This window comes from Prosopis cineraria, unplaced genomic scaffold, assembly GCF_029017545.1.
Source record: "Prosopis cineraria cultivar Desert tree isolate PC_DT_omini unplaced genomic scaffold, ASM2901754v1 PC114, whole genome shotgun sequence".
NCBI classification, from domain to species: Eukaryota; Viridiplantae; Streptophyta; class Magnoliopsida; order Fabales; family Fabaceae; genus Prosopis; species Prosopis cineraria.
Genome location: NW_026555441.1, coordinates 25004 through 49589, shown reverse-complemented (window position 1 = coordinate 49589; position 24586 = coordinate 25004). Strand labels below are relative to the sequence as shown.

General features: G+C 35.0%; 2 protein-coding genes across 2 annotated transcripts; one reads left to right on the top strand and one right to left on the bottom strand.

Moving 5' to 3' along the window:
* Nucleotides 1-78: 78 nt before the first annotated feature.
* On the top strand, nt 79-9894 carry LOC129295442 (uncharacterized). The gene is made up of 10 exons (XM_054933961.1): nt 79-378; nt 507-568; nt 806-949; nt 1079-1189; nt 1333-1537; nt 3063-3121; nt 3861-3913; nt 7179-7401; nt 9160-9268; nt 9360-9894. Exons 1-10 carry the CDS (start codon nt 135-137, stop codon nt 9620-9622), a joined length of 1473 nt encoding a protein of 490 aa, XP_054789936.1. The 5' UTR covers nt 79-134; the 3' UTR covers nt 9623-9894.
* Nucleotides 9895-12846: 2952 nt separating this feature from the next.
* LOC129295440 (plasma membrane ATPase 1-like) lies at nt 12847-19583 on the bottom strand. The gene is made up of 21 exons (XM_054933958.1): nt 19333-19583; nt 18981-19100; nt 18631-18729; nt 18361-18498; nt 18075-18209; nt 17796-17975; nt 17380-17586; nt 17150-17269; nt 16937-17056; nt 16664-16786; nt 16471-16575; nt 16231-16375; nt 15420-15584; nt 14931-15169; nt 14574-14606; nt 14410-14491; nt 14145-14305; nt 13854-14039; nt 13585-13767; nt 13309-13487; nt 12847-13095 (listed from the first exon to the last, which is right to left on the bottom strand). Exons 1-21 carry the CDS (start codon nt 19384-19386, stop codon nt 12999-13001), a joined length of 2871 nt encoding a protein of 956 aa, XP_054789933.1. The 5' UTR covers nt 19387-19583; the 3' UTR covers nt 12847-12998.
* Nucleotides 19584-24586: the final 5003 nt, after the last annotated feature.

The window sequence follows — 24586 nt, the reverse complement described above, 5'->3', positions numbered from 1 at the left end:
TCTTTAACTGAATATATTAATAGATAAAATGCAAGACAGTATGCTCATTTGACCTCCCCGTTCGATTTACGTCAAAAGGAATTCGGCCATCTCGCGGGCTCGCATCTGTGCAGTAAAAGTAACAGTTTGACAGAATGCTGAGGAAACTGCTGCCTCGATCCTTCGCATTTCATCGTCGGCTCTCCCATGCCCACTTGGCTTCGCAACTGGCTGCACCCTCCGTGGCTTCTGGGCTTTCGTCTCCCTTTTCTACTCATTCGTCTTCCCAAAATCCTAACGCGCCTTTCGTCGAACAGTTGGACGATGCAGATGAGCCTCCATCTCCGCCCACTGCCACTGCAATTTCTATCGATCGCTCTGGCTTGTACAATCCACCTGGTTAGCTCCTTGAGTTTTCTTCCTCTCTCGGCCTCCATGTTTTCTTCTGTAGTCACATTCGGTTCGGGTATATATATGTTTGTATGTGTGTATATTATCCTTCTCTTTTTCATTGTTATGTGTGGCAGAGCATTCTCATGAGCCAACTGTGGATTCCGAGCTTGTCAAGCATCTCAAAGGGATCATCAAGGTTTGTTTTCTGCACTTTTTCCAAGACAGTTTTTGAAGCTGCCATTGCTTTTGTACTTTGGAGCCCGTTTTAAGTTAGTTTGAACCGTCTCTATTATGTGACTGCATTTGGCCTGATAACTCTATTATCAATTTGTTACAAAGCAACTACAAGTACGATATTTTGCCTAAAGGTGTTCTGAGGCCAGCGGATAAAATTTTCATGTCCAGAAGATACTTATTTTTATTGAATTCTCAGTTTCGTGGAGGCCCAATCTCAGTAGCTGAGTATATGGAAGAAGTTTTAACTAATCCTAGAGCTGGTTTCTACATCAATCGGGATGTTTTTGGAGCTGAAGGCGATTTTATAACATCTCCTGAAGTAAGCCAGATGTTTGGTGAGGTAAACGAGCTATTACACTTTTAATTCCTCACATCTGAGTCATGGACTAGTTGAATTTCTATATCTTCGTTTATTCATAAATTTTGTTGATGAAAGAAGGATTCTGATGGCTTGTTTATGTGAATTTAGATTATTGGTGTGTGGGTCATATGTCTATGGGAGCAAATGGGACAGCCGCAAAGAGTAAATCTAATTGAGCTAGGCCCAGGACGAGGAACTCTTATGGCTGATCTTCTTCGTGTATGATGCCACAATCCTTTTTTTTTTTTCAATTTTAATTCTGGAATTTCTGGTTCTAGACCATTTCTTTATTTTGTCAACTGAGTTTTACGAAGAAGCTGCTCCGATATTATGATAGATGAAGAAATTGTAACTTCACGTAGGGTGCTTCCAAATTCAAGAAGTTCACTGAGTCATTGCATGTACACCTGGTGGAGTGTAGTCCAACACTGCAGAAGCTTCAACACCAAAACTTGAAATGCATTGATCAAGATAATGCAGCTGAACCTACTGAGAGAAGAACTGTAAGCTCTTTGGCTGGTAACCCTGTATCATGGCATGCTACAATGGAGCAGGTTCCTTCAGGATGTATGTATTGCGTATCCAATGAATATTGGCTTTAGACACTACTGTTCAAGTAGAGTAGCATTATTTTTGTCTTCTTGTCCTTCTATGCCTCGATGTATGTGAAGTTTTTATTCCCAAAACCGTGCTATAGAACAGAAAAACTAGTTTGAGAAAACAAATAAGGACCTCGATTTTTTTTAATTGGCAGTTTGTCACCATATTGGATACCCCACCTCTTGACATTTCATTTTGTCATTATGTGCATGCATTGGTTAGAAATCTGTTTTCTCTTTGTTTCTTCACTTTGCTTTCTCTGAATGTAGTTTTCATGTCAGAATTGGCATGGCCAGACAAACATTCTGCATGTTCACAGTGGTGTTTTAATATTGAAAAAATTAATCTTTTAGTCTTTTAACTTTTAACTTGTAACTAAATCTTTTAACTATAATTCACTGCGACTCAGTCCCTCAACTATAACTCGTTACGACTCAGTTCCTCAACTTTTGACTTAATTATAACTCGGTCCTTATTTTTCAAATTTTTTTAAAAAGTATCCTTATCAAATAAGAGGGATAAAAGAAATGCTCATACCTTGCCATGAAATACCCTCCTCTTGTTCTTTGATGTGAGATCTAAGTTAACATGAACAAAGAGAGCAAACAAAAGTTGAAGAACTGATTCATAGACAAGTCAAAAGCTGAGCGACTGAGTTGCAACAAGTTATAGTTGAAGAAATTGAGTTTTAAGTTAATTAAAAGTTGAAGGACTAAAATATTAATTTTTTCTTTAATATTTATCAATCAATTTACATGCCATAAAATGAAAACAGAAAATATTTTCAGCTAGTTGTTATTTCCCTTTTAAAGAGGTGAAGGAGAACTTGGAAGTTACATAATAGAGATTTTTCTACTGAATTTTTAGCTGAAGATATTTTCATGTGAAGTTTCTAATTTCATTCTTGATAACATTTAGGTTAACTATAAGGCTGTTTTCCATGTTTTCAGCCGTTTTCTACTGAAAATAGTTTCCAGAATCAAGTAATTTCTGTAAATCAAAATGTTCTGAGGGAGATCATGGAGTGTGTTATTTTTGTGTTGCATTATGGACACCTGTGTGTTATCCTTTAGGTTAAATATAGAGATGCAGTATGCTGGGCAAAGAAATTGAATATTAGGCTGCTACATATTTTGTTAAGATATATTCTGTTTGACTTTAGGAATTATGATGATTATGTTTCAAACTTTCTATGACATCAGTCAGCTGGTGCCTGTTATTTCTCTTGATGGCTCAAATCAATCCGTCAGTCTGTGCTAGGGATAAGTTTGTTAGCCTGGTGAATTCAGAATTTAAGCTATTTGTATCTTACTTGAAATGACAAAATAAGCAACTATGACTTGTATTAATCATTGTCAATTATGATGAAGCCAAGTGGCCAACAGAATATATCGAGGTCTGAGTTTGAATTATGTATGGTGTAGACAGGAAATATCTCATTATCATATTTGGGAAACTGTCTGAGTAAGTTTTCTTTGTTTTTACTCTCCAGTGCCAACAATCATCATAGCACATGAATTCTTTGATGCCCTACCCATTCATCAATTTCAGGTTTGTGTGCTTGATTTTGTCTCACAATATCACTTTGCCTGGACACTGCAATGTATGTATAGCTGTTGTGAACAATTGAACCATAGATGATAGCATGCTTGTGCTGCTTTGGAGAATTGAATTTCGAGACATCCATCAAGCTGCTAATTCAATATGATGCCTATAATTTTTCCAACAATATATTCTGTGCCCTGGCTGTTTGTTCTCTAGCTTTCTTTTATTCATTATTCTTTCCATGATTTCTGATAGTTTATCATTTTTTGGGTGCCAAGGTAATAGTTTGTCTTTTTTATAACAGGAGAAAAACCACAAATTTTAGAGCAATATTTTAACTATACGTAGAACAGAACAGTGATTCTTTTCCATGTGACAAAGTCATGCTAGACTGGCACTTTGTCTCCCAATGTCTGCCTGTCTGAACTATGACCATGTCATACAGGTTTTACCCCTTTTGGATATGAATAGTGGGAAAAAGTAACAGTTAACCAGCAAGGTTTGAATCATCAACGTGGGTGATATTCAATAAACCCATAGTGATATGTTGTAAGCCCAAATGGTTGCTTGTCATCTTGCTTTGAATGAGTCCAGGATCATTCTTTGCAAACACACTATTTCAGTTGAGTTCCATCATGCATTATTTGTCACAAAAAATGAAATATAATTTTTCTGTGTTCACTTTTTTCTGTATCATTATTGGCACACTAAATTTACCTAAACCTGAGTGGTTTCCTGTCTGAAGAAATCATCTCGTGGCTGGTGTGAGAAAATGGTTGACGTGGCAGAAGATTCATCGTAAGCATTAGAGTGCATTCTGCATTTCCGCTTGAAATTGTACTTTTTCATAGCTTAATTAATATTTACTTGCATATATTGCACAGGTTTCGAACTCCGCCTATGTTTATAGCCGGTCCCAAGCCCGGGTAAAGGAGGAGGGTTGTGTTAGGCCATCAACAGCCAATGTAAAAATTTGTTGAATCTATCATGAACATGGACAATAGACGTTATAATGTTAATGCTAGGTCGTTGCCCGTAAGTAACGCGCTGCATGGCTCGAGTACAGTGATAAGTGAGTTAGAGCCGCTGCATCGGCGCCCGGATGTAGTGTTAAATGAGCAAGGGCTACCGCGTCATTTGGACGCACGCGGCTAAAGAAGTTAGTCCATAAGAGCAAAATTAGATTTGGTACTTGGAATGTTGGGACATTAAATTGTAAATCTGTAGAGGTTGTAGGGGTTATGATTCAAAGGAAAATCAATATCCTTTGCTTGCAAGAAACAAAATGGCGTGGAGAAGAAGCTAAGGATATTCAAGGTTTCAAACTTTGGTATACAGGAAAAGTAAGTGCACGCAATGGAGTAGGCATCATTATAGATAAGGAGTGGAAGAAGAACGTTGTAGAAGTTAGCAGAATTGGAGACAGAATTATTTCTTTAAAAATGATAATTGGACGTGAGACTGTTAATATTGTTAGCGCTTATGCGCCGCAAGTCGGGATAGAAGCCAGTCTTAAGGAATTATTTTGGGAGGATCTGGAGGGGTTGATTCGACACATACCACAGAGTGAAAAGATTTTTATTGGAGGAGACTTTAATGGGCATGTCGGGAGGGAAGCTGGTCAGTATGCGAGGGTGCATGGTGGTTTTGGTTTTGGAGAGCTAAACAATGAAGGGCAAACTCTTCTTGATTTCTCATTGGCGTATGATTTTAAGATTGCCAACACTTGTTTCAAGAAGAGAGATGAGCATCTCATCACCTACAAAAGTGGAGCCTCAAGGTCGCAGATTGATTTTCTTTTGGTTAGGAACACAGATAGAAAACTTTGTAAAAATTGTAAGGTGATCCCTGGAGATGCTGTAACGACACAACATAGGGTCCTAGTCCTTGATGTGTGTATTATGAGTAAAATCCAAAAACGTCGACAAGTAGTAACACCAAGGATTAGGTGGTGGCAATTAAAAGGTGAGAAGCAAGATATTTTCAAGCGAAATCTTTTGGATAAAGGAATTTGGGATTCTCAGGGAAGTGCTAACATCATATGGGAGGATATGGCTAAAAAGATACGGGAGGTTGCAAAAGTAGTTTTGGGAGAATCGAAAGGTCCTGGTCCGAGAGATAAGGAGTCTTGGTGGTGGAATAATAGTGTACAGGACAAAATCAAGTATAAGAAGAACTGTTTTAAAGCCATACATTTGTGTAACAATGAGGAAAATTGGGAGAGGTACCGTATGGCTAAGAAGGAAACTAAGAGAGCTGTGGGTGAAGCTCGTTCTAAAGCTTTTGAAGAATTTTATAAGAACCTTGAGACGAAGGAAGGAGAGCAAAATATTTATAAGATTGCCAAGAGTAGGGAAAGAAAATCAAGAGATCTAGAACAGGTAAGGTGTATTAAGGATGAAGAGGGAAGAATTTTAGTTACAGATGATGAAATTAAAAATAGATGGGAGACTTATTTTTCTAAACTTTTCAATGATGGAGAGGATTCATCTAGTAACTTGGAGGATTTAGTAACTGGTGAAGGAGAACAAAATTTGTCATTCTATCGAAAAATACGTGATAAGGAGGTAAAGGAAGCTCTTAAGAAAATGGCAAATGGTAGAGCTAACGGACCTGATTGTATATCTATCGAAGCGTGGAAATGTTTAGGTGAAGAAGGGGTGAGATGGTTAACTAAGTTATTTAATGTGATTTTACGGTCCAAGAAAATGCCTGATGAGTGGAGGAGAAGTACATTAATTCCTATTTATAAAAATAAAGGAGATATTCAGAATTGTACTAACTATAGAGGGATTAAACTCATGAGCCACACAATGAAATTGTGGGAGAAAGTAATTGAGCACAGGTTGAGATTGGAGACAAGTATTTCTGAGAATCAATTTGGTTTTATGCCAGGTAGATCAACTACAGAGGCGATTTATCTACTAAGGGGATTAATGGAAAAGTATCGTTGTAAAATAAAGATCTACACATGATTTTTATTGATTTGGAAAAAGCTTATGACCGTATACCAAGAGAAGTGCTTTGGAAAGCGTTGGAAAAAAAGGGAGTACGGATTGCTTATATTAAAGCCATACAAGATATGTATGAGGGGGTAAAAACTAGTATAAGAACGCCTAGTGGTCAAACAAAGGATTTTCCTATAAAGATTGGGCTACATCAGGGATCATCTCTGAGTCCTTATTTGTTCAACTTGATTTTAAATGTTTTGACGGAACATATTCAAGAGGAAATCCCGAAATGTATGCTCTTCGCGGATGATATAGTTCTTATAGCAGAGACAAGAGAAGAGGTTAATTGCAAACTTGAGTTATGGAGGAGGACATTGGAGTCGAAAGGTTTTCGTCTGAGTAGAAGTAAGACGGAATATTTATATTGTAAATTTGATAAAGGACTATTCGAAAATAATTTGGAAGTGAAATTGGGAGATCAAATTATACCTCAAGTGGAAAAGTTTAGATATTTGGGAGCCATTATCCAAAATGATGGCGAAATCAGTGGAGATATTTCACATAGAATTCAAGCTGGGTGGTTTAATTGGAGAAAAGCTAAAGGAGTTATTTGTGACCGTAAGGTGCCTAATAAACTTAAAGGAAAGTTTTATCGTACTGCTATCAGACCGGCAATGTTATATAGTAGTGAATGTTGGGCTCTAACGGGACAGCAAGAGCATAAAGTTGGAGTAGCAGAGATGAGAATGTTACGATGGATGTGCGGACATACACGTAAAGATAAAATTCGAAATGAGCACATACGTGAAAAAGTGAGGGTGGCACCTATTGAGGAAAAAATGGTAGAAAATCGGTTGAGATGGTTTGGGCATGTACAAAGAAGACCAAGGGAGGCACCAGTGAGAAGAGTGGAACATATAACTTTGAGTCCGATTAAGAGAGGTAGAGGAAGGCCTAAGAGAACACTCTTGGAAGTTGTTGAACGTGATCTCTTAATTAATAATATTTCTAAAAGCTTAATAAATGATAGAGCACAATGGCGTCTTGCAATCCATGTAGCCGACCCCACCTAGTGGGATAAAGGCTTGTTGTTGTTGTTGTATATTGCACAGGTTTCGCTTTGTACTATCTTCCCAGCCTACACCTGCAACTCTCTACCTAGTAAAGCGGTTTAAGTGGGCTGCAAATGAGGAGACTGCAAAACTTAATCAAATTGAAGTTTGCCCCAAAGCTATGGAGTTGACTCAAGCAATTGCAAAAAGGATAAGTTCTGATGGAGGTGGGGCTCTAATTATTGACTATGGCTTGAATGGAATTGTCTCGGACAGTCTCCAGGTCTGTAGCTTAATCTTGAAGTATCTCTTTTTTTAGGCTATGTTTGGCATATGGAAAAGAAGTTTGAGGAGAGTAAAAAGGAGTGAGAAAATATTTTCGTTGTGTTTGGTAGATGGCAAAAGGGCTTTCTTTGGTAGAGAGTTTTCCATGTTTATGGAAGAGAGATTTTCCGTTCGACCATTCCCATACTGTACCAAGTAGGTCCTGTGTGTCTCCTCTCTTTGGGCAGGCCATGGCCAGAGGTTCATTGTTTCATGTCTAGTTTTTCAACTGACACTCTTACAGAGGAGAAAACTTGTGCTTAGATCCTTTGTGTCCAGTTTCCCAATAAAAATAATGCCACTTGGTCTTCTTTAATATCTCAGCACTTGACTTGCTCATACTTTTAAACATGTTAGCACTTGAATTACTTACTATGATAAATCCCCCGTTAACTATTAAAACAACTTCAAAAAAATCAAGAACCTATCTTTGCACTGCTTTCTATCCCTACTGTGATCTTCCTTTTCACCCTTCTCAAAGCATTTGTCTGCAAGTCCTTTCTCACATCAATGTTCTCAATCTATCCCTTTGTGTAAAATTGGTCAAATGAGCACTACTATTTTTTAGCTTCCAAGTTGATGGCTTGCGGATTTGCTCACCACGTCTTTGAGTGCTTGTCTACAATATCAGACATGTTAGGGCCCCCCCCCCAAAAAAAAAAAAAAAAAAGCTGTTACCTGAACATATTTAGATGTAGGATTGTTTTGTTGGCAGCAAGATGTAGAACTGTGGTCTATTGAAGGATAAATCTTAGAGAAGGAAACAAGAGAGGGCAACTGTCTTGAGTGAAGAGGAACTCTGAAACATTTTAATTCAATCACCAATGGCTTAATAAACAAAACTGACTACCAAAGAATGCTATTGGATTACTTGTTAATCTCCACAAATCATCAAATTATTCTCTGCATCTTTGCCTTCGTTGTGTCTTTGCTGTGTGAGGATATGGTATATGAAGAGTTTAGATTATTCATTGTTTTGTCTTCATGTTCATAATTTTCCAATAAATTACTTGGTTGCATTCAATCTGAGAGGCGCTATCGGTGCTGGAGAAGAACCTAGTCACAAACAGCATAAGAAGAAGCAGGGCAAGAGAAAATGATAAAGGGAGGGGGAAAAAATACAAAGATTGGCATTTTTTTCTCAGACAGGTTTCTTTCTAAATTTTTGTAAAATTTTAATAGCCAGTGGAGGATAAGCAAGTTAAATGGTGAGTTGTCAAAAAAGTCCATGTGGTTATATGTTGGAAAACTGTACATAAATGGCCTAAGCAAAGGCAAGGTTGTTTTTTTCTTTTCTTTTCTTTTTTAAAGGAAACATAATTTTGGATCCCTGTACTTTGCTCAAATTTTGCTATAGGTCCTTGTATTTTACTTGTATTTTGCCATAAGTCCCTCTATGCTCATGGAAGGATTTAGAACACCAAAAAACAAAAGTATATGAACTTAAAACACTAAAAAAAAGTGCAAGGACTTATAACAAAATTCAAATAAATTGCAGGGATCCAAAGTTATATTTTTTCCTTTGTTAATATATGTATGTATGTATGTATAGGCAAATAATAGGTGTCTGTATTAGGAAATTATCTTCCTTTTATCTCCCAGTATGTGTAATGACTCGTGAACATTTCTTCTGTCTGGTAGTAAATGTGTCAAAATGTTTTTGCGTGCACTTCCTTCATGCTATCTTGATAGTTTCATGAATATTGCACTTTCACAGGCAATCAGAAAACACAAGTTTGTCAACATTCTTGACAATCCAGGATCAGCTGATCTTAGTGCGTACGTTGATTTCGCTTCCATCAGACATTCTGCTGAGGAAGCTTCAGGTGCTTGTCCTTGTGCTGCAAATAATAATGCTGACAGGTATGATAGACTGAGGGAATGAGTTGAGGTCATACTAATATAACACATATGCAGGGGATGTGTCTGTCCATGGGCCAATTACTCAATCTCAATTGCTTGGTTCCCTTGGAATAAATTTCCGTGTTGAAGCGCTACTTCAGAACTGCACAGAAGAACAAGCTGAATCCTTAAAATCAGGATATTGGCGTCTTGTGGGTGATGGTGAAGCCCCCTTCTGGGAAGGACCTGATGATTCTGCTCCAATTGGCATGGGTACTCGTTATTTGGCCATGGCTATAGTGAACAAGAAGCAGGGTGTTCCCGTTCCATTTCAATAAAATGCAAGATAAAGATGTGGAACTGCGAGACCAACTCATCTGCTCTTCTCTTAAATTATGCTATTATAATTTATCAAGCCAAGAGTTTGTTTTCATTCTGGTCTCAGGTCCAAAAATAGAAGTAGTCATTCTGGTCGCAGCCGGTGTCTGTCCCGCGGCAGAATTGGTTTGGGTCATGGTGTTCGTTATGTGAAATCTGGACAATCCATGTCACAAATTTTATTTTATTTTTATTTAATATTCATTAAAATAAATTAGAAAATTTTAATAAATCTACCTTATCAGTCACCTGAATAATACAGATTTAATTTGGATAATTTAATTTTTATTTTTGATACCAAAAAAAATTTTTTTTATATTTTTTACAAATTTACTGTTTAGATGCACACGCTACAGTTTAAATTTAACATAATTTTTTTAGAATTTTTTATTTTAATAATAGTTATATTAAAAACAAAGATAATATCTAAACTAACACTTAAAAAAAATTAGAAAGAAGTTACAAATTAAAAATTTTAAAATTGGATTGTCTAAAGCGATTCTAAATAGTTAATTTATAAAAATTTTAAAAACTTGTAATATTAAATTAGGCCATAAGATGAAATACCTCATCTCTTCTTATATATAAGAGGTCTTTTACGGCATTTTGTTGTCCCTAAATATAAAAAGTTGTTAATATATTTTTTAATGAATGGATTATTATATTCTTATTAAATTAAAAAGAAAAAAAGATAAGTATTATCATTAATTTACTTTAAAAAAATTATTTTTTATTTACAATAATTAGAGAAAAAATTAAAATGTTGGTTGTGCTTTTAGTTATATAACCAACTTTTATTGATTTACGTAATTTAGTTAAAAATATTTTATATATAGGGATCAAGGGAATATGTATAATCTAGATTAAGGATAAAATAGATTTATTATTTTTTATAATTTTTATTTTAATAATTATAAAATAAAATATAAAATAAAACTTGTTAAAGATTTCTTATCACATGATAAGCACTCAAACCAAACTTGTCAAGTGACATCTTGATGACCCCTTTTTTTGGAGTAACCTTTTTTTTTTAAATTAAAATTGATCCAATACTACAAAAGGATTATAAGCTAGCCAAGTCGGCTAGATAATCTCCTTTTATTATCTACCATCTTAATACAATAAGGTGAGGTTGATAAAAAATAATATAACAGAAAATTATTAAAAGTTTGAGTAGCCAACAAGTGGGCACAAGTGTTAACCTCACTAAACATGAAATTCAAACAAATATTCGAATTCCTATAAAAAAACAATCTAGCTTGGTTGATAATTTATTTGTAAAGATGAAAAGTCATATCACTTCTAATAATCAGATTCAGCACTTCAATGCAATTGGTAAAGATTTGGAAATTACGAAGATTTCTCTCCCAACATAATTGTAGACCAAGGTAATGCCAATTACTTCAAAAATAGCAGGCAGGTAATTTCCTATATTTGCATTAAAACTACAAACCCGATTATCATTGTAGTCTCTGACAATGCCACCACACTCACGAACACTCTTTATAGGAGCCATCACATAGCATTATAATGTGGCCTTGTCCAGATGGTTGGATTTGATATTGCAGACTGGAGGACTTTTTCAGCACCTGAAGATCATTTCTGGCCTTATGTAGCCTTGCAAGCCCGCCGGGGCACGGGGGAAACTCTCTGCATCCTCGTCTGAGAAAGTTTTGTTGCATTCCCAGCATATACACCCAAACAGCACCTCCCAAGGAACTTGTTTAGTAATATCTTTTCCAATCTCATTTCTCATACTCCAGTTAAGCCAATCCTCTCCATTCAAGTTTTTGATTGTAGTTATTGATTTTCAATTGCTATTGATTTATCTGAGTTGACAGTAGTTATTCTCTCGTAATATTGACTCAAAATAAGACAGAAATTTGTCTAATCTGTGTTAGACCTGGGAAAAATGTTGCTTACGTGATAACTAATTCTTAAGAGCCGCAATAATAGTGTTTAGGATTGAGCAAGGAAAGTTTTACTAATCTAAATACCTCTGCACGTAAAAACTCTCAACAAATCTAATTTTTCACCGTTCGTGCAACATGTAGAAGTAACTAATTTTTTTTTTTTTTGGGGATAAAAAAGCTAAGTTTTTTTTAAATATAAACATACATATTGTAAGAAGCAAAAACTCATGTTTGTATAACTACCTAATTTTCGTTGCATTCCTTTCCTTCGTTTTCTTTAATAAAAGTTTTCACTAGGGAAAAAAAAAACGTGATGGGGTTGAGATTAGGAAACAGCCTAACAAGCAAACAGCACTTCCCGAAACCCCCCGTGATGCCATCGTCGTTGACTTTGTCGGAGAATGTCGGTTGGTATCGGTTCACTTGTTCCCGCATCGGCGCAATGGCAGCTTGATTTTAACAACGTCAAGGCTTCCTTTTTTCTCATTTTGGATCTTTATTCAGTTCCATCTCTTTCGTTCTCTCATCCTCGCATTTTTTTTTTTTTCATCATGTGCCCCTGAATTTCCTTTGGTTTCTTTTCCCTGAATGATTATCATTGGTAGAGACCCGGCGTGGAATTCTTCATCATCCACGTCGATAAGTTATATTCTCCATGTGTCAGCCAATAGTTTCAATTTTCGTTCTATATTGAGCATCGTTGTCTATTCAGTCACATATTTGCCCTCTTCGTTTTTTCCCCTTTCTTGGGACACATTGGGATGTAGCTAATAAGTTCCAGGCAGAGGCGATGCCGACGTTTGTGTTGAAGAAGAAGCGAAAGGAGATGGATATAATGGTTGGGACGAGGAAAGAGGATAATGCATAACGCAGAGCAACACGAGCCACAGCCTACCAAATTCTTCTCTCTTCACTTCAGCAGCAATACCTGATAGGCTGTTGGGTTGCTCTGTGATGAACTTACGATATTGGACAACAACGAGCCTACAGGCTACAAGTTCCTCTATTAAATTTCATTCGTGTAAATATATATATATATATATATAAAACAAAGTCAAATACGTACAAGGGAATGAACAAAAATCCAATAATCTTCTAGAAATTTTGGGCTAAAAAAATTGGAAATTATGAATAATCACACAATGTATTAATAACCCCAGTTATGGAAAAGAGCATTCTCACATACAGGCAATAAGCTAATACTATTATTTAAACACATAACTGCTCATCAATGAACTAATGAGAACACCCCCAATGTTTTTTTTTAAATATAAATATATATATATATATATATCTACAACTACAACAGTAAGCAGATTGTCCACCAAAACTGGAAGTGGCCATTCAAATTTCATATCCATTCTCACTCCTCAATACAGCAGCCTTCAACGCACGAATCAACCTTAGATGGAACGACGTGATCTCAGAAAGTGTATGCCTGCTGAATAGCATCGATGTCAAGGCCTTTCAGTCTAACCACCGACTCTACGTGGCCTTTTAGTGTATGGAGCTCTCTAAGTCTGAAACAACCAAACACCAAGGCAACATGAGTATTTAAGAGCCCCGAATAAACTGCGACATGGTTTCCAACATGAAACCAAACACGCTCTCAGTGTCCTATCCCATGAATCCATGATTGATTCCGTAGTTTTGGGCTTTGCATGTGATCAGCAAAGCAGAACTGGTAATAATAATAACATGCCACTTTGGTCGTACACACACCAGACACATACCTAGCAATCTCAGCTCGTCTCTTAGCTTCTTCAGCCATCTGATTGAGCTCTGCATGACTTGCACGTTCACTGAACATTTTGGTATCAGGTGGGTGAAGCCCATGGAGGGTCCTCTGTGCGTGTGCCCATTTAAGTTCACGTTCTTCCTTTCCAAAATCCTTCTTGCTGGTAAAAGCGATCTGCCAAACACATTTCATTCGGGGAAAAAGAAGTAAGCAACACCACCTCAGATACTGATCGAATTGCCTGTGTTTTGATCAGAACAAGAGTTCATACCTTTCGTTCAATGAGAAGATCCCAAGCCCTGCCGCTTAAGGCATATCGAATCACAAACTTGATAAAATCGAGAGGGAAATAGAAGATGAGGTTATAAAGCCAAACAATGCCAGCCCAACCCCATCCAATCCCTTCAATTGCAGCAAAACTCCAATTTGCATAAACAGCAATCAGTGTAGCTATCTGTAGAAGAACCATGAAGTGACAAGTCACTTCACTTTATGTTCATGAAGTAAGAGTGCTAAGAGAAGCAGGAAAAGATCACTCACCAGCTGAGCAACAACAAAAGCTGTTACAAGTAAGAGACCCGGACGCTCAACGAAAGACCAGCTCCGGGCTCGGGTAACAAATATGAGGGCCTGACTAATTATACTGACTTGCAGGTATATTGCTGACGCAAGTTTTCTAAAGTCACCCTCGTCCTTCTTTTGAAGGCTTGAAACCCCAAATGTACGCTGAAAGTTGCATGGTAAGTGTCAATGGTGGAAGGAAGAAGAAAAGTGCAGGTACATTTCCGAAGTTGAAAGACCTTCAAAGCTGCTGAAAGTAATAGCTCTTACAGGGAAGAAATCTGTTTTATATGCAGCCCAGAAGAAGATGACAGTCATCATAGCCAAATAAGCACCAACAATAATTCCAGTGGTAAATATCTCTGTGAGTTTCCAGCTATCTGGATGTGGAGATGGTCTCACCCTGTCCTTTGATATTGTCATAATGGTACCTGGTATTATACAGAAAGTATTATAAATGTATTATCAACAACACAGTGTGTTGCATGACTTCTCAGTAAAAGATGATCAGTGTAGAAAAAGAAAGATAACAAACCATCATTGAGGATAGCAATAATCAGCACCATGAATGGTGGGAAATCAAATTTCCATATGAGGGCCAATAACATGAAACCAAGCTGTCATAAGAGGAACTCTAAATTAGTAATCAGAATAACGTCTGCAGGAATAAAAGGTAAATCCAGGTTACAGACAACTTACCACAATACGGATTGTGATGGAGACTGCATAGATCTGTGCAGGAAAAAAAGAAGAAAAGAAAATATCAATTAATTTAAAATTGGAAAATATATTATAGTCAATGTCAGAATTATAACTGTAACACTCATAGTGGTTGAAAGGCATGATGACATTCCTAGAGAAGAAACTAACCCCCTGTGCCATCACATTATGGATGCAAATGACTCTATGGCTTCGCTTTGCATAGAGCATTGTCAAGTACATACCCAATACATTCAAGTGCCACATTCTATCTCTCAATTTGGAAATGACTCATACTATTCTCATAGTTTGATCAGAATACCTCAGTTAAATTGATAGTATTTAATGCAAACTTACTGTGTAATTCTTCATCCTCTGGAATATGGCTCGACTGGTTAGGACAGCACTTATGATAACGCTCAGACCTGGTTCTGTCAGAACAATATCAGAAGCACTACGAGCTGCATCAGTTGCATCAGCAACAGCTATTCCAATATCTGCTTTTTTAAGAGCCGGGGCATCATTAACCCCATCGCCAGTCATTCCACATATGTGTTTCCTAGCTTGTAAGCGCTTTACGATCTCATATTTGTGCTCTGTATCAAATAAAAACCATATAGTCAGTCAAATAATAATCAAGCGCAAGACCACATGTAAAGATCCATCATTATCATCCTATCCAAATATCTTTGCCACAGGAAGAAGTCATAGTTCATGGCGTCTTATTAGTTCCAACTAGTTGCCTCTAATAGGTAGATGAAGGAATCCATATTGTTGTTACTAACACAGTATTGTCATATTTCCTATTAGACTTTGAAAAGTTTTAGAAAAAGAGGTGTCCTGTACCAGGGAAGACACCAGCAAAACCATCAGCTTTTTCAATCATTTCATCAACTGGCAAAGTATCAATTGCTGGGTCCCTGTTTTGTCCCAATAAAGCTGATGAAGGGTACATGTTGATTCCCATCCCAAGACGGCGTCCTGTTTCCTTTGCTATTGCTAGTTGATCACCTAAAGCAAATTGGTGTACATCCAGATATCATTGGAAAAGAATGAAAATATATCAAAACAATCAAACTGATCCATGTGAGCAAGATGGTGATAACTGAGAGAAATTCATGTGCCTGAATAATTTTAACACATGCATAGATCTCTAATGGTCATTTACAGACAATGCAAGCTATTTTTTTAAAAAAATAAAGACGACGTCTAAATCTGATAATACTTGAGACTTGAAAGCAAAAATTGAAAGAAACAACATTATTTTTGTCTTTCTTATTACCGTTGCGCATTCATCTATAAGATTTAAGAAATGTCTTATTGTCAAGAAAGAAAAATGATGCACCGAATGCAAATCAGGTTCTCAAGTCTCAACTAAAGATACTGAAAACTTATACAATGGAGGACCATTTCTTTTAGAGCAACTGGTTTAACTCTTATTAACGTTATGTTGTATGCCATAGCAGTTCGATCCCTGCAGTTGTTAAAATCTTCAGTGCACATTTTCAATAGTAAAGTTTATAAGCCAGACTGAATCTATAAATAATCGGACAAAACATATTGTGAAGATCTTCAGTCACCGGTATAAAATATATTCTGTGTGTCCATTTATTCATTAATTAAACCTAAATGTCAACATCAAGTGGCAAAGATGCACCTGTTATCATCTTAACATTTACTCCAAGATTCAATGCCCTTCGGATTGTCTCTGCACTGTCATGCCTAGGTGGATCAAACAGAGGCATGAGGCCAATAAATTGCCAAGGCCCTCCGGGGCTCTCCTTCCTTCCATCAGGAACTTCCTAATAAATAATGACACAAGCAACATGCAATGTGACCTGACCTCAATATATTTTTCCTCCCTTCAACCTTGAAAAAGCATATAAATCACACGTACCTCGTAGGCTACCGCAAGAGATCGTAATCCTCTTTCTGCAAATTTATCAATGACAGTATGAACTCTACGTTCTATCTCTGATTTATTGTGTGCAAGATTCAAAATCTGACAAAGAAATTGAAGGTATGGATCACTTCAACTGTCACAAAGAAGCATCAAACAGAGGGAACCTTCAGGTGGCTCGCAATTATACCTGCTCTGGTGCGCCTTTGCTGACACGATGCATTTTACCGTTACCATCTATGTATGTCAGAGCTGTCCTCTTATCAGTTGGATTGAATGGAAGGAAGTGAACCTCTTGAATACCAGCCCTTGCCTTGTTTGTTGACAAAACTAAGATACGTGAGTGTGTGGTAAATGAAGAAAAGAAAACCAACCAATGTAACACTATATCAAGTGAGCAACATGAATCAAAGCTTGCATTTTCAACACTGAACAAAAGATGTTTCACCATCAATAGACATACCTCTTTTGGATCACTCAGCATCCCTACAATAGCAGTATCTATTGCATCTTGGTTTTCCACTCTAGAGGCACGAGCTGCCATGAGAATTACAGTATCTTTGTCAACTCCTTTTGCACAAACCTGCAGAAAAGAGTATGAGATAAAACACTTGTGCACTAGTCTTGAATGAAGAAAATCAGAAATCAACACCATAAAGAACTGAACGCCACTAACGTCAATAAGATTTCTGTCAACTGTTAACTTATTCAATGTCAAAGTTCCCGTTTTATCACTGCACAATACATCCATGCCTGCCATTTCTTCTATTGCTGTCATTCGTTTAGTAATAGCGCCCTGAAATAATGGTGCAAAATATGGGCCAAGGATCTTATCAGTGAGTAGCTGGCAACTCAAAAGGTTTAACCTTTAAACAACAAATTTGCAGGATCACTTTGGCTAGCTACCTGCTGAGCTAGACGATGGGATCCAATAGCCATTGTCACGGACAAAACAGTGGGCATCGCTATGGGAATTCCTCCAATAAGAAGCACCAACAGATTATCAATTCCAGGACGATACTTCCGATGTTGAATCGGGTACATGACAATAATCTCTATCATCATTCCCACTGCAATTGAACAAATGCAGAAATTCCCAATAGCAGTCAAGACCTGTTGATGGAATCCAAATAAGTGTCTGAGAATAAGGAATTCACATGAACTAGCTAAGAAGGAAACAAAGAGAGCAAAGGAGGACAGATAGTTATAAACAACGCTAAGTTCCTCATCAAGTCATCAAATATGCATCTGCGAACAAAAATGATGTTCCAGCAAGGTTGAAGATGATTCATTGTAATATTTTTTTTCTTTTTCATGAGTACCTTTTGAAAATGCCCCACTTGATTTGTTGTATCTACAAGATGAGCAGCCCTGCCAAAGAAGGTATGAACTCCTGTCGCAATAACAACTGCTTCTATCTCCCCCTGTTTGCATGTAGAGCCTGAATATACACTATCACCAGGTCCTTTCGTCACCGGAAGGGATTCGCCGGTAAGTGCAGACTGAAACCCAAGTTGTGCATATAATAAACTCAGCTGGTCCATATGATGATCTCTTTTCAACTTTTCAACACAAAGAACAACAGAGGTTGCAAAATGTACCTGATCAATCTTCAAAGGATCACCATCAAGAAGACGAGCATCAGCTGGAATAATATCTCCGAGCTTCACACTAATTATGTCGCCAGGAACAAGAATACTTGCATCCTCCTCAACCCATTTCCCATCTCGAAGGACCTGAAGCATTTTATCAGGAATCAAAACAAAAACACATGACAGCAGAGACATAAAGAAACCGCTTTAAACTGACACAAGTTGATTCTGATACGTAAGAGTTACCTACACCTGAATCCACATAGAAGTGCTGGTATAATTAATTATTTAATACCTTTGCTTTGGGTGCTAGCCGAGCCATAAGAGCTGCAGCGGCATTACCTGCATTGTTCTCCTCTATGAAACTTATTGTCGAATTGATTAGTAAGAGTGTGATGATTCCGACGAAGTCTTGCCAATCGGGAGGCTTCCCCTGAGTCACAATCAGGAATTGTGAAACACATTCAACCATGTCTGAAGACTCTTCTAGAAGTACTTGAATATAAAATGTTGACAACAATTTCCTTCACAAAAAGAATAAGAAACTGAGGGAGAAGGAGCTTACTCCTCCGTTGGCCAACGCAATGGCCATGATTGCCGCAGCTTCCATGACCCACGAGAGAGGATTCCACATGAATCCTAAGAATTTCAGAACCTTGCTTTCCTGCAAAATCCAAAAAATATAAAACCCAGAAACAAAAATAACAGGAATTTGGGCACAGACTCCATTTCTAGCTAGACTCGGCTCTCTCGGAGTTCACTGACAAGTGACAAAGAATCAATCTTTGTTCATCAAGAATCGAGAAAGAAGAAAAATCGTTCCTTGACGTCAAAATTCTCCCGCTGACAAGAACTGGTAGCACAAAGAAATAAAGAGAAAAAAAGAGACAATAAATTAAGGAGAAAATTTAAGACCTGCTTCTCCTCAAGTTTGTTGTGTCCAAAAATGGCCAACCTCTCTTGAGAAGCTGCCGTTGTAAGCCCATTTCGATCACATCTCAACGTCAGAAAAACCTCCTCAAGCGGTCCGTTTTCCTGCAACGAAATCCCAGCCAATGAAAATCTCGGAAGCAGAGCCTCAGAACACAGAGGGAACAGAGCTTGAAAATCCCAACGCCAAGAACAACAAAATAAAACCCAAGAGCCTCACCAGAAAGCACAAGCATGACACAAGCACAAAAATAAAAACAAGCATCAAACATTTCTAGAAGCGATTTACAAAAATATGGGGAAAGACAGAGAAGTGAATTGCTCTGTTTTTCTGTACCAAGTCCACAGCTTCCTTCAGCACCGCCTTCAAGGCTTCGTCTTTGTCAGCCATCTCAACAAGAACCGAGTGTCTGCGTTTAGGTACTCTACAATGGCAAACAAATTCAATTTATATGACAATCAAAATACACTGATAAAATAAAAGCGCTAAACGATCCTCCCTCTTTGTCTCTCCTTCGTCTCTTCTCGCTTCCAGGTTCTCAAAAGCTTTCTTTTCCAGTCATGTATAACTGACTTGGCCGTAAAATATAGTGCACGTAATCCGTAATCCCGTGTGTGCATATATACCAGGAAATTTAGAACAAATATTACAGTAAATTGCTGGGAGAATTACCTTTAAGTTTACACAAAAAAAAAAAAATTATCGCAACATTCATTAACAATGAGCTAAATTGTATTGAGTATTGACGGCATTTAATTGTAATTCTTCCTAAATTATATTATATAATAATAATATAACAACAATCATTTTTGTTTTTTTTTAGAAAAACACAATTATTCATCTGTGTTTTATTTTTAATTTCTGTAATCTTTTTCAGCACTTTTAATTTTTATAGTTCCACTACAATTGTGTGATGTTTATTTTTTAAATCCACGTTAAATTACAAGGAATATAAAAATTGAAAATTAAAATAAAGCTTGAAGAGATTATTAAAAATAAGTATGCTTTTTTTTTTTCAAGAAAAAGAGTGGATTTCCATTCTTAAACTGTACTCCTCTAGTTTTATATATTACTTACCTTCTAAAAATATAATTTAATTTATTTTATGAATTATTAATTGATAGAATTATTTTATTTTAAATTGAAATTTGTAAACTACCTTTTAAGAAGTAAAAAAAGTAAAAAAAATAATATTACATTATTTATTTATTTTTTCTTTTTAATTTAATATTGTATTTAAAATTTTATTTATTTTTTATTTTTTATTATATTGATATTGATAAATTTGATGGAGATTATTTATAAAGAAAATCACACGGGAAGGCCGAAGGTTCTGGCAAGATGGCTGAGGCTTCCTTCTGTTTGTCGTAAATCCGGATGTGGCAGCTTATGGGGAGCTTTCTGCTCAGTCAGATCATTCGTACTGGTATGGTACGATCTGTTTGTTTTCGTTAAATTAATCATCAAGAGAAATATAAATATATATATACATATATACATGTAGTAAAGCACATCAAAATATTATAGACCTTCAATGTTGTGCTTTGCTATTTTTTAATATTTGTTTAAATTTGACTTAAAAGAATAGTTGATAGATATTTTATTAAAAAAATATAAATATAGGATCCATTAAAAAATAAAGAAATGAGTATTCGACGTACCATGTTAAAAAAGTAAAATTAATACTAGACCCATAACTTAATTAATAAAATTTATTTATACAGGATAAAAATATTGATAAATAACATATACTTCCTCTTATATGTATAGTGTTTTGAGTGTAACTTGAATAATTTTTAAATAATACTCACTCTCTTTGGTCCTATTTATAGAGTAGAAAGAAGATTTTTTAATTCTATTTATAAATTATATTTTTAAATTTTTATCATAAATTTTTTATTTTAATCTCTATTGAGTTTTAGAAATAAAAAATAAGTTGTCAATTATGTATATTTAATAAAGACAAAGTTAAAAAGCTTATTAAATTTTTAGATGAAATTCATAAATTTTAAAAATTTTCTTAATAAAAAAATAAAATGAAAACTTGTATATAGTTAATGTATTAAATAAATAATTTAATCAATTTTTTAAAATAGAATAAAAATATTTAAAATTAAAATAAAATAGAGGAGGATGAAGTAGAAATTGTTCATTAAATTTTAAAGAAAAGTGAGCGTACCTGAAACCTAGTAAAGAAAAGTGGGTGTGGGACATATTATTAGAAAAAAATGTGAGATAAATGTAAAACTCATAATTTAATTAATAAGATTTATTTTCACATGAAAATTGTTTTTATATATATTTTCATTTATAAATATCAAAAATGTAGATAAGATGTAAAAAAAATCAGATTTTTATTTTTTAAAAAACCATGTAACATTCATGGTAAAAATTAGTAAATGATGTACGATTCTTTGTAAAAATAATATATAGGTGTTATATGTGCAATAAAATTAAAAAACAATATTTAGAAAAAGTATAAAAAGTACATAGATAGTCTGATGAGTTTTATTTTAAAATTTAATTTGATCAAAATAACAAGTTATAAATAAAATAATTTATTACTTTTAAATTTTATATGTATAAGACAATAAATTATACTAAATTTTAAATAAAAATAAGCATACATTATGTTGACTAATCTATTTCTTATTATATTAAATTCATATTCCGTTAATTAACCAAAAAAATTCATATTATATTAAGTTTTTTTACATATATATTTGAAATATTATGTTAGCAAATTTATATATTTAAATTTTTAAAATAAAAAATAAATAAGTTTTATAATTATTAAATTTAAAAGCATACATCATTTAAATGTTTTAGAGTAACATGAATGATTTTTAGATAATATTTATGTTTAAAAAAGTTATTTTAATTCAATATATGTCACTTAATTGTCAACTTGATGGATGAAAAATAAAAATTAAAAATATAGGGAATGATTGTATTTGTATCTATTAATTTTAAAAAAAGTTTGCATATATTTTAAAAATAGAAAAGAAGTATATACAATTAAGATAAAATAGAGGGAGGACGACATATTCTACTTTAAATTATAAATAATCTAAAATCATTTTTAATTTTTATGACTTTTTTTTTTTCTTTTATATACTAAAACATTCTTGTGCATCACACGAGTATTAAATCTAGCTACTTATTCTATACACCTTCCTATACTAAATACTGTAACATCCGAGAAATTTAATCATAGTTAATTAATTTAATTAGAACGATTAGTGAATTGATGAGGTATGTGGCCAGAGGGGCTTGATTAATGGACTTGGCTTTGTTTTCAACCCATAATACGGGTGCGGATTAATGGTGAGCCACTTGGGTAAGAAAAAAAGAAGAAAAAGTAAGGAGAAGTCATTTGTTCCATATACCGTGGCATGTGGATAATCCGCCATAGCACACAAAGGCAGATTTACATGCATTGGGCCTCTTTGTGTCATGCACCGTAATGTGTACATCGTCTGCCACAGCATATTGCCAATTTTTGTAGAATATCAATCACAAATCAAGTCAAAAATTAGAGAAAATGAGATAGAAATCGAGAACTAGCGACCTGAGCTCTGCTAAGGTTTACCTTTAGACGACATTGAGAGTATTTTAGAAATTACAAACACCAAAGGTAAGTATCATATTCATTAATCTCTCACTTTCCTCCACATTTGTTAAGATTTATATTAGGGTTTAAGTTAAGAGATTGATTTTCAGTCCATAGAAGTGGGTTCGAACCCATTAGTTAAAATGGATACAATGGGAGTGATTTGAGTTAGTTCAAATTAATGATTTTATCAAAAGTTAGTTGGGGTGAGTTATTTTTATACAAATTTTTGCAATTAATATAGTTGTTGGGAGTGTTGGCGGCTCATTAATGGTGGTTAAAGACTCAATAATAATAATGTGGGTCAATGAAACTTAGTGAACCCATTGAGTATAAATGAGTAGTAAATTTTAAGATTGACTAAGTAGGGAATGTGAAGTTATGGTATTGGAATTTGCTACACATGGAATAATGATGATATCATTATTATATAATTGTAGAGAATTCATTTTTAGCACCATTCAAAACCTGAGAGAAGCTTTGGAAGTGAATTATGTGAGGGGTAAACCTTTGATCTTTTAAAGATTTGAGGTAATCAAGACAAATCTATTTTATATAATTGTATGTTAATTCAATTGTTGTTGAAATTGATGCTTTGAAACTTGTTTGGCATTAGAAAGTGATAGATGAAATTTTGGCAAGTGATGGATTGTATGTGAAATTCTTTTGAAATATACAAAACCATTTGCATAAGGCATATATGTGTTTTAATGATGATAGTTTATAATATGCCATTGTGAAAATGATAAAAATGTACTATAAGTGCTGTCTAGTATGTGGAGTATAATCGAGTGAGAAAATGAAATGTGTTATGATATGATTGGTGACTAAATTACATAAATATGTGATAATGTGCAAAGCATAATCATTGGCGAGAGTTCACCTAGAGAGAAGAATAATTAATTAAATCCACGTGGTATTAGTAATAACTATTGATATTGAAAACTTGCCTTGGCACTGACCGTTAGAATTGGGAGGTAACCCTTGTCCCATAGTTGATTTGTGATTGTCTCATTTGTTTTACGAGGGAATCAAACTTAACTAATCTCTACCAGTTCACGAGGAGGCTAGATTAAGGTTATGACACTCCATGGTTGTTAATATTGAGAGAACCAAATTATATAAGTGAGTTAACCTTGACTCGATAGCTCCTCACAATTAGAAAGCTAAGTTATTTTGTGAAAGATACAACCACTAAATAGCCACCGGTTTCATGTCGAAGGTAATATGAGGGTATAATGTTAGCATTTGATCATGCATTTAAATCCAATCATATAGTTGTTACTATTATAATCCAGTATATGTTTGAGGTGTATAGTTGGTATTATTGCAACCCTCATGATGTGCATTAACATTATGTAGATGTGTGTGCATGCGTGCGCATGCTTTGGGCCTATTCACATAGTTGTTCGTATTGTGAATCATGGCCAAGTCTATCATAGATGATGTAATTGTGTGTTCCTGCCTATTTTGCATCTGTTTACAACTAATATGTAACTGTATAGATTAAGTGAAACTTAGTTTTTAAGTGGTTGTACTCACCCCTCAATTCTCAATATTTTCAAGGTCTAACTCATTGAATTCAAGTTAGGAAAAATGCATAGAGGCTAGGATTTGTAGAGTAATCTTTTTACATGCCTCTCCTTGTCATTTTATGTGTATAAATGTTGATTCAATTGCTAACTAGGTTTTATGTGATTATTTTTATACTATTTGCATTATTATAACATATAACTTGCATATTTTGTACTCCAACTTAGTGAGTTTTAGTTGTAAACCTTGAGATAGGGTCAAAATATTTATACAAGTAGGAATATATGTATTTTAAATTATTGAAAATGAAATTGATTGTTTTGTGCAAAGTTTTCCTCCGCCTTGTGTTTTATGAAATTTGAGGTTAAGTGATGATTTTAGGTTATATGTGTATTTGGTTGAGTGTAGTGTGCTACACAAGTTCACTAGGATTCATTAAGTGTG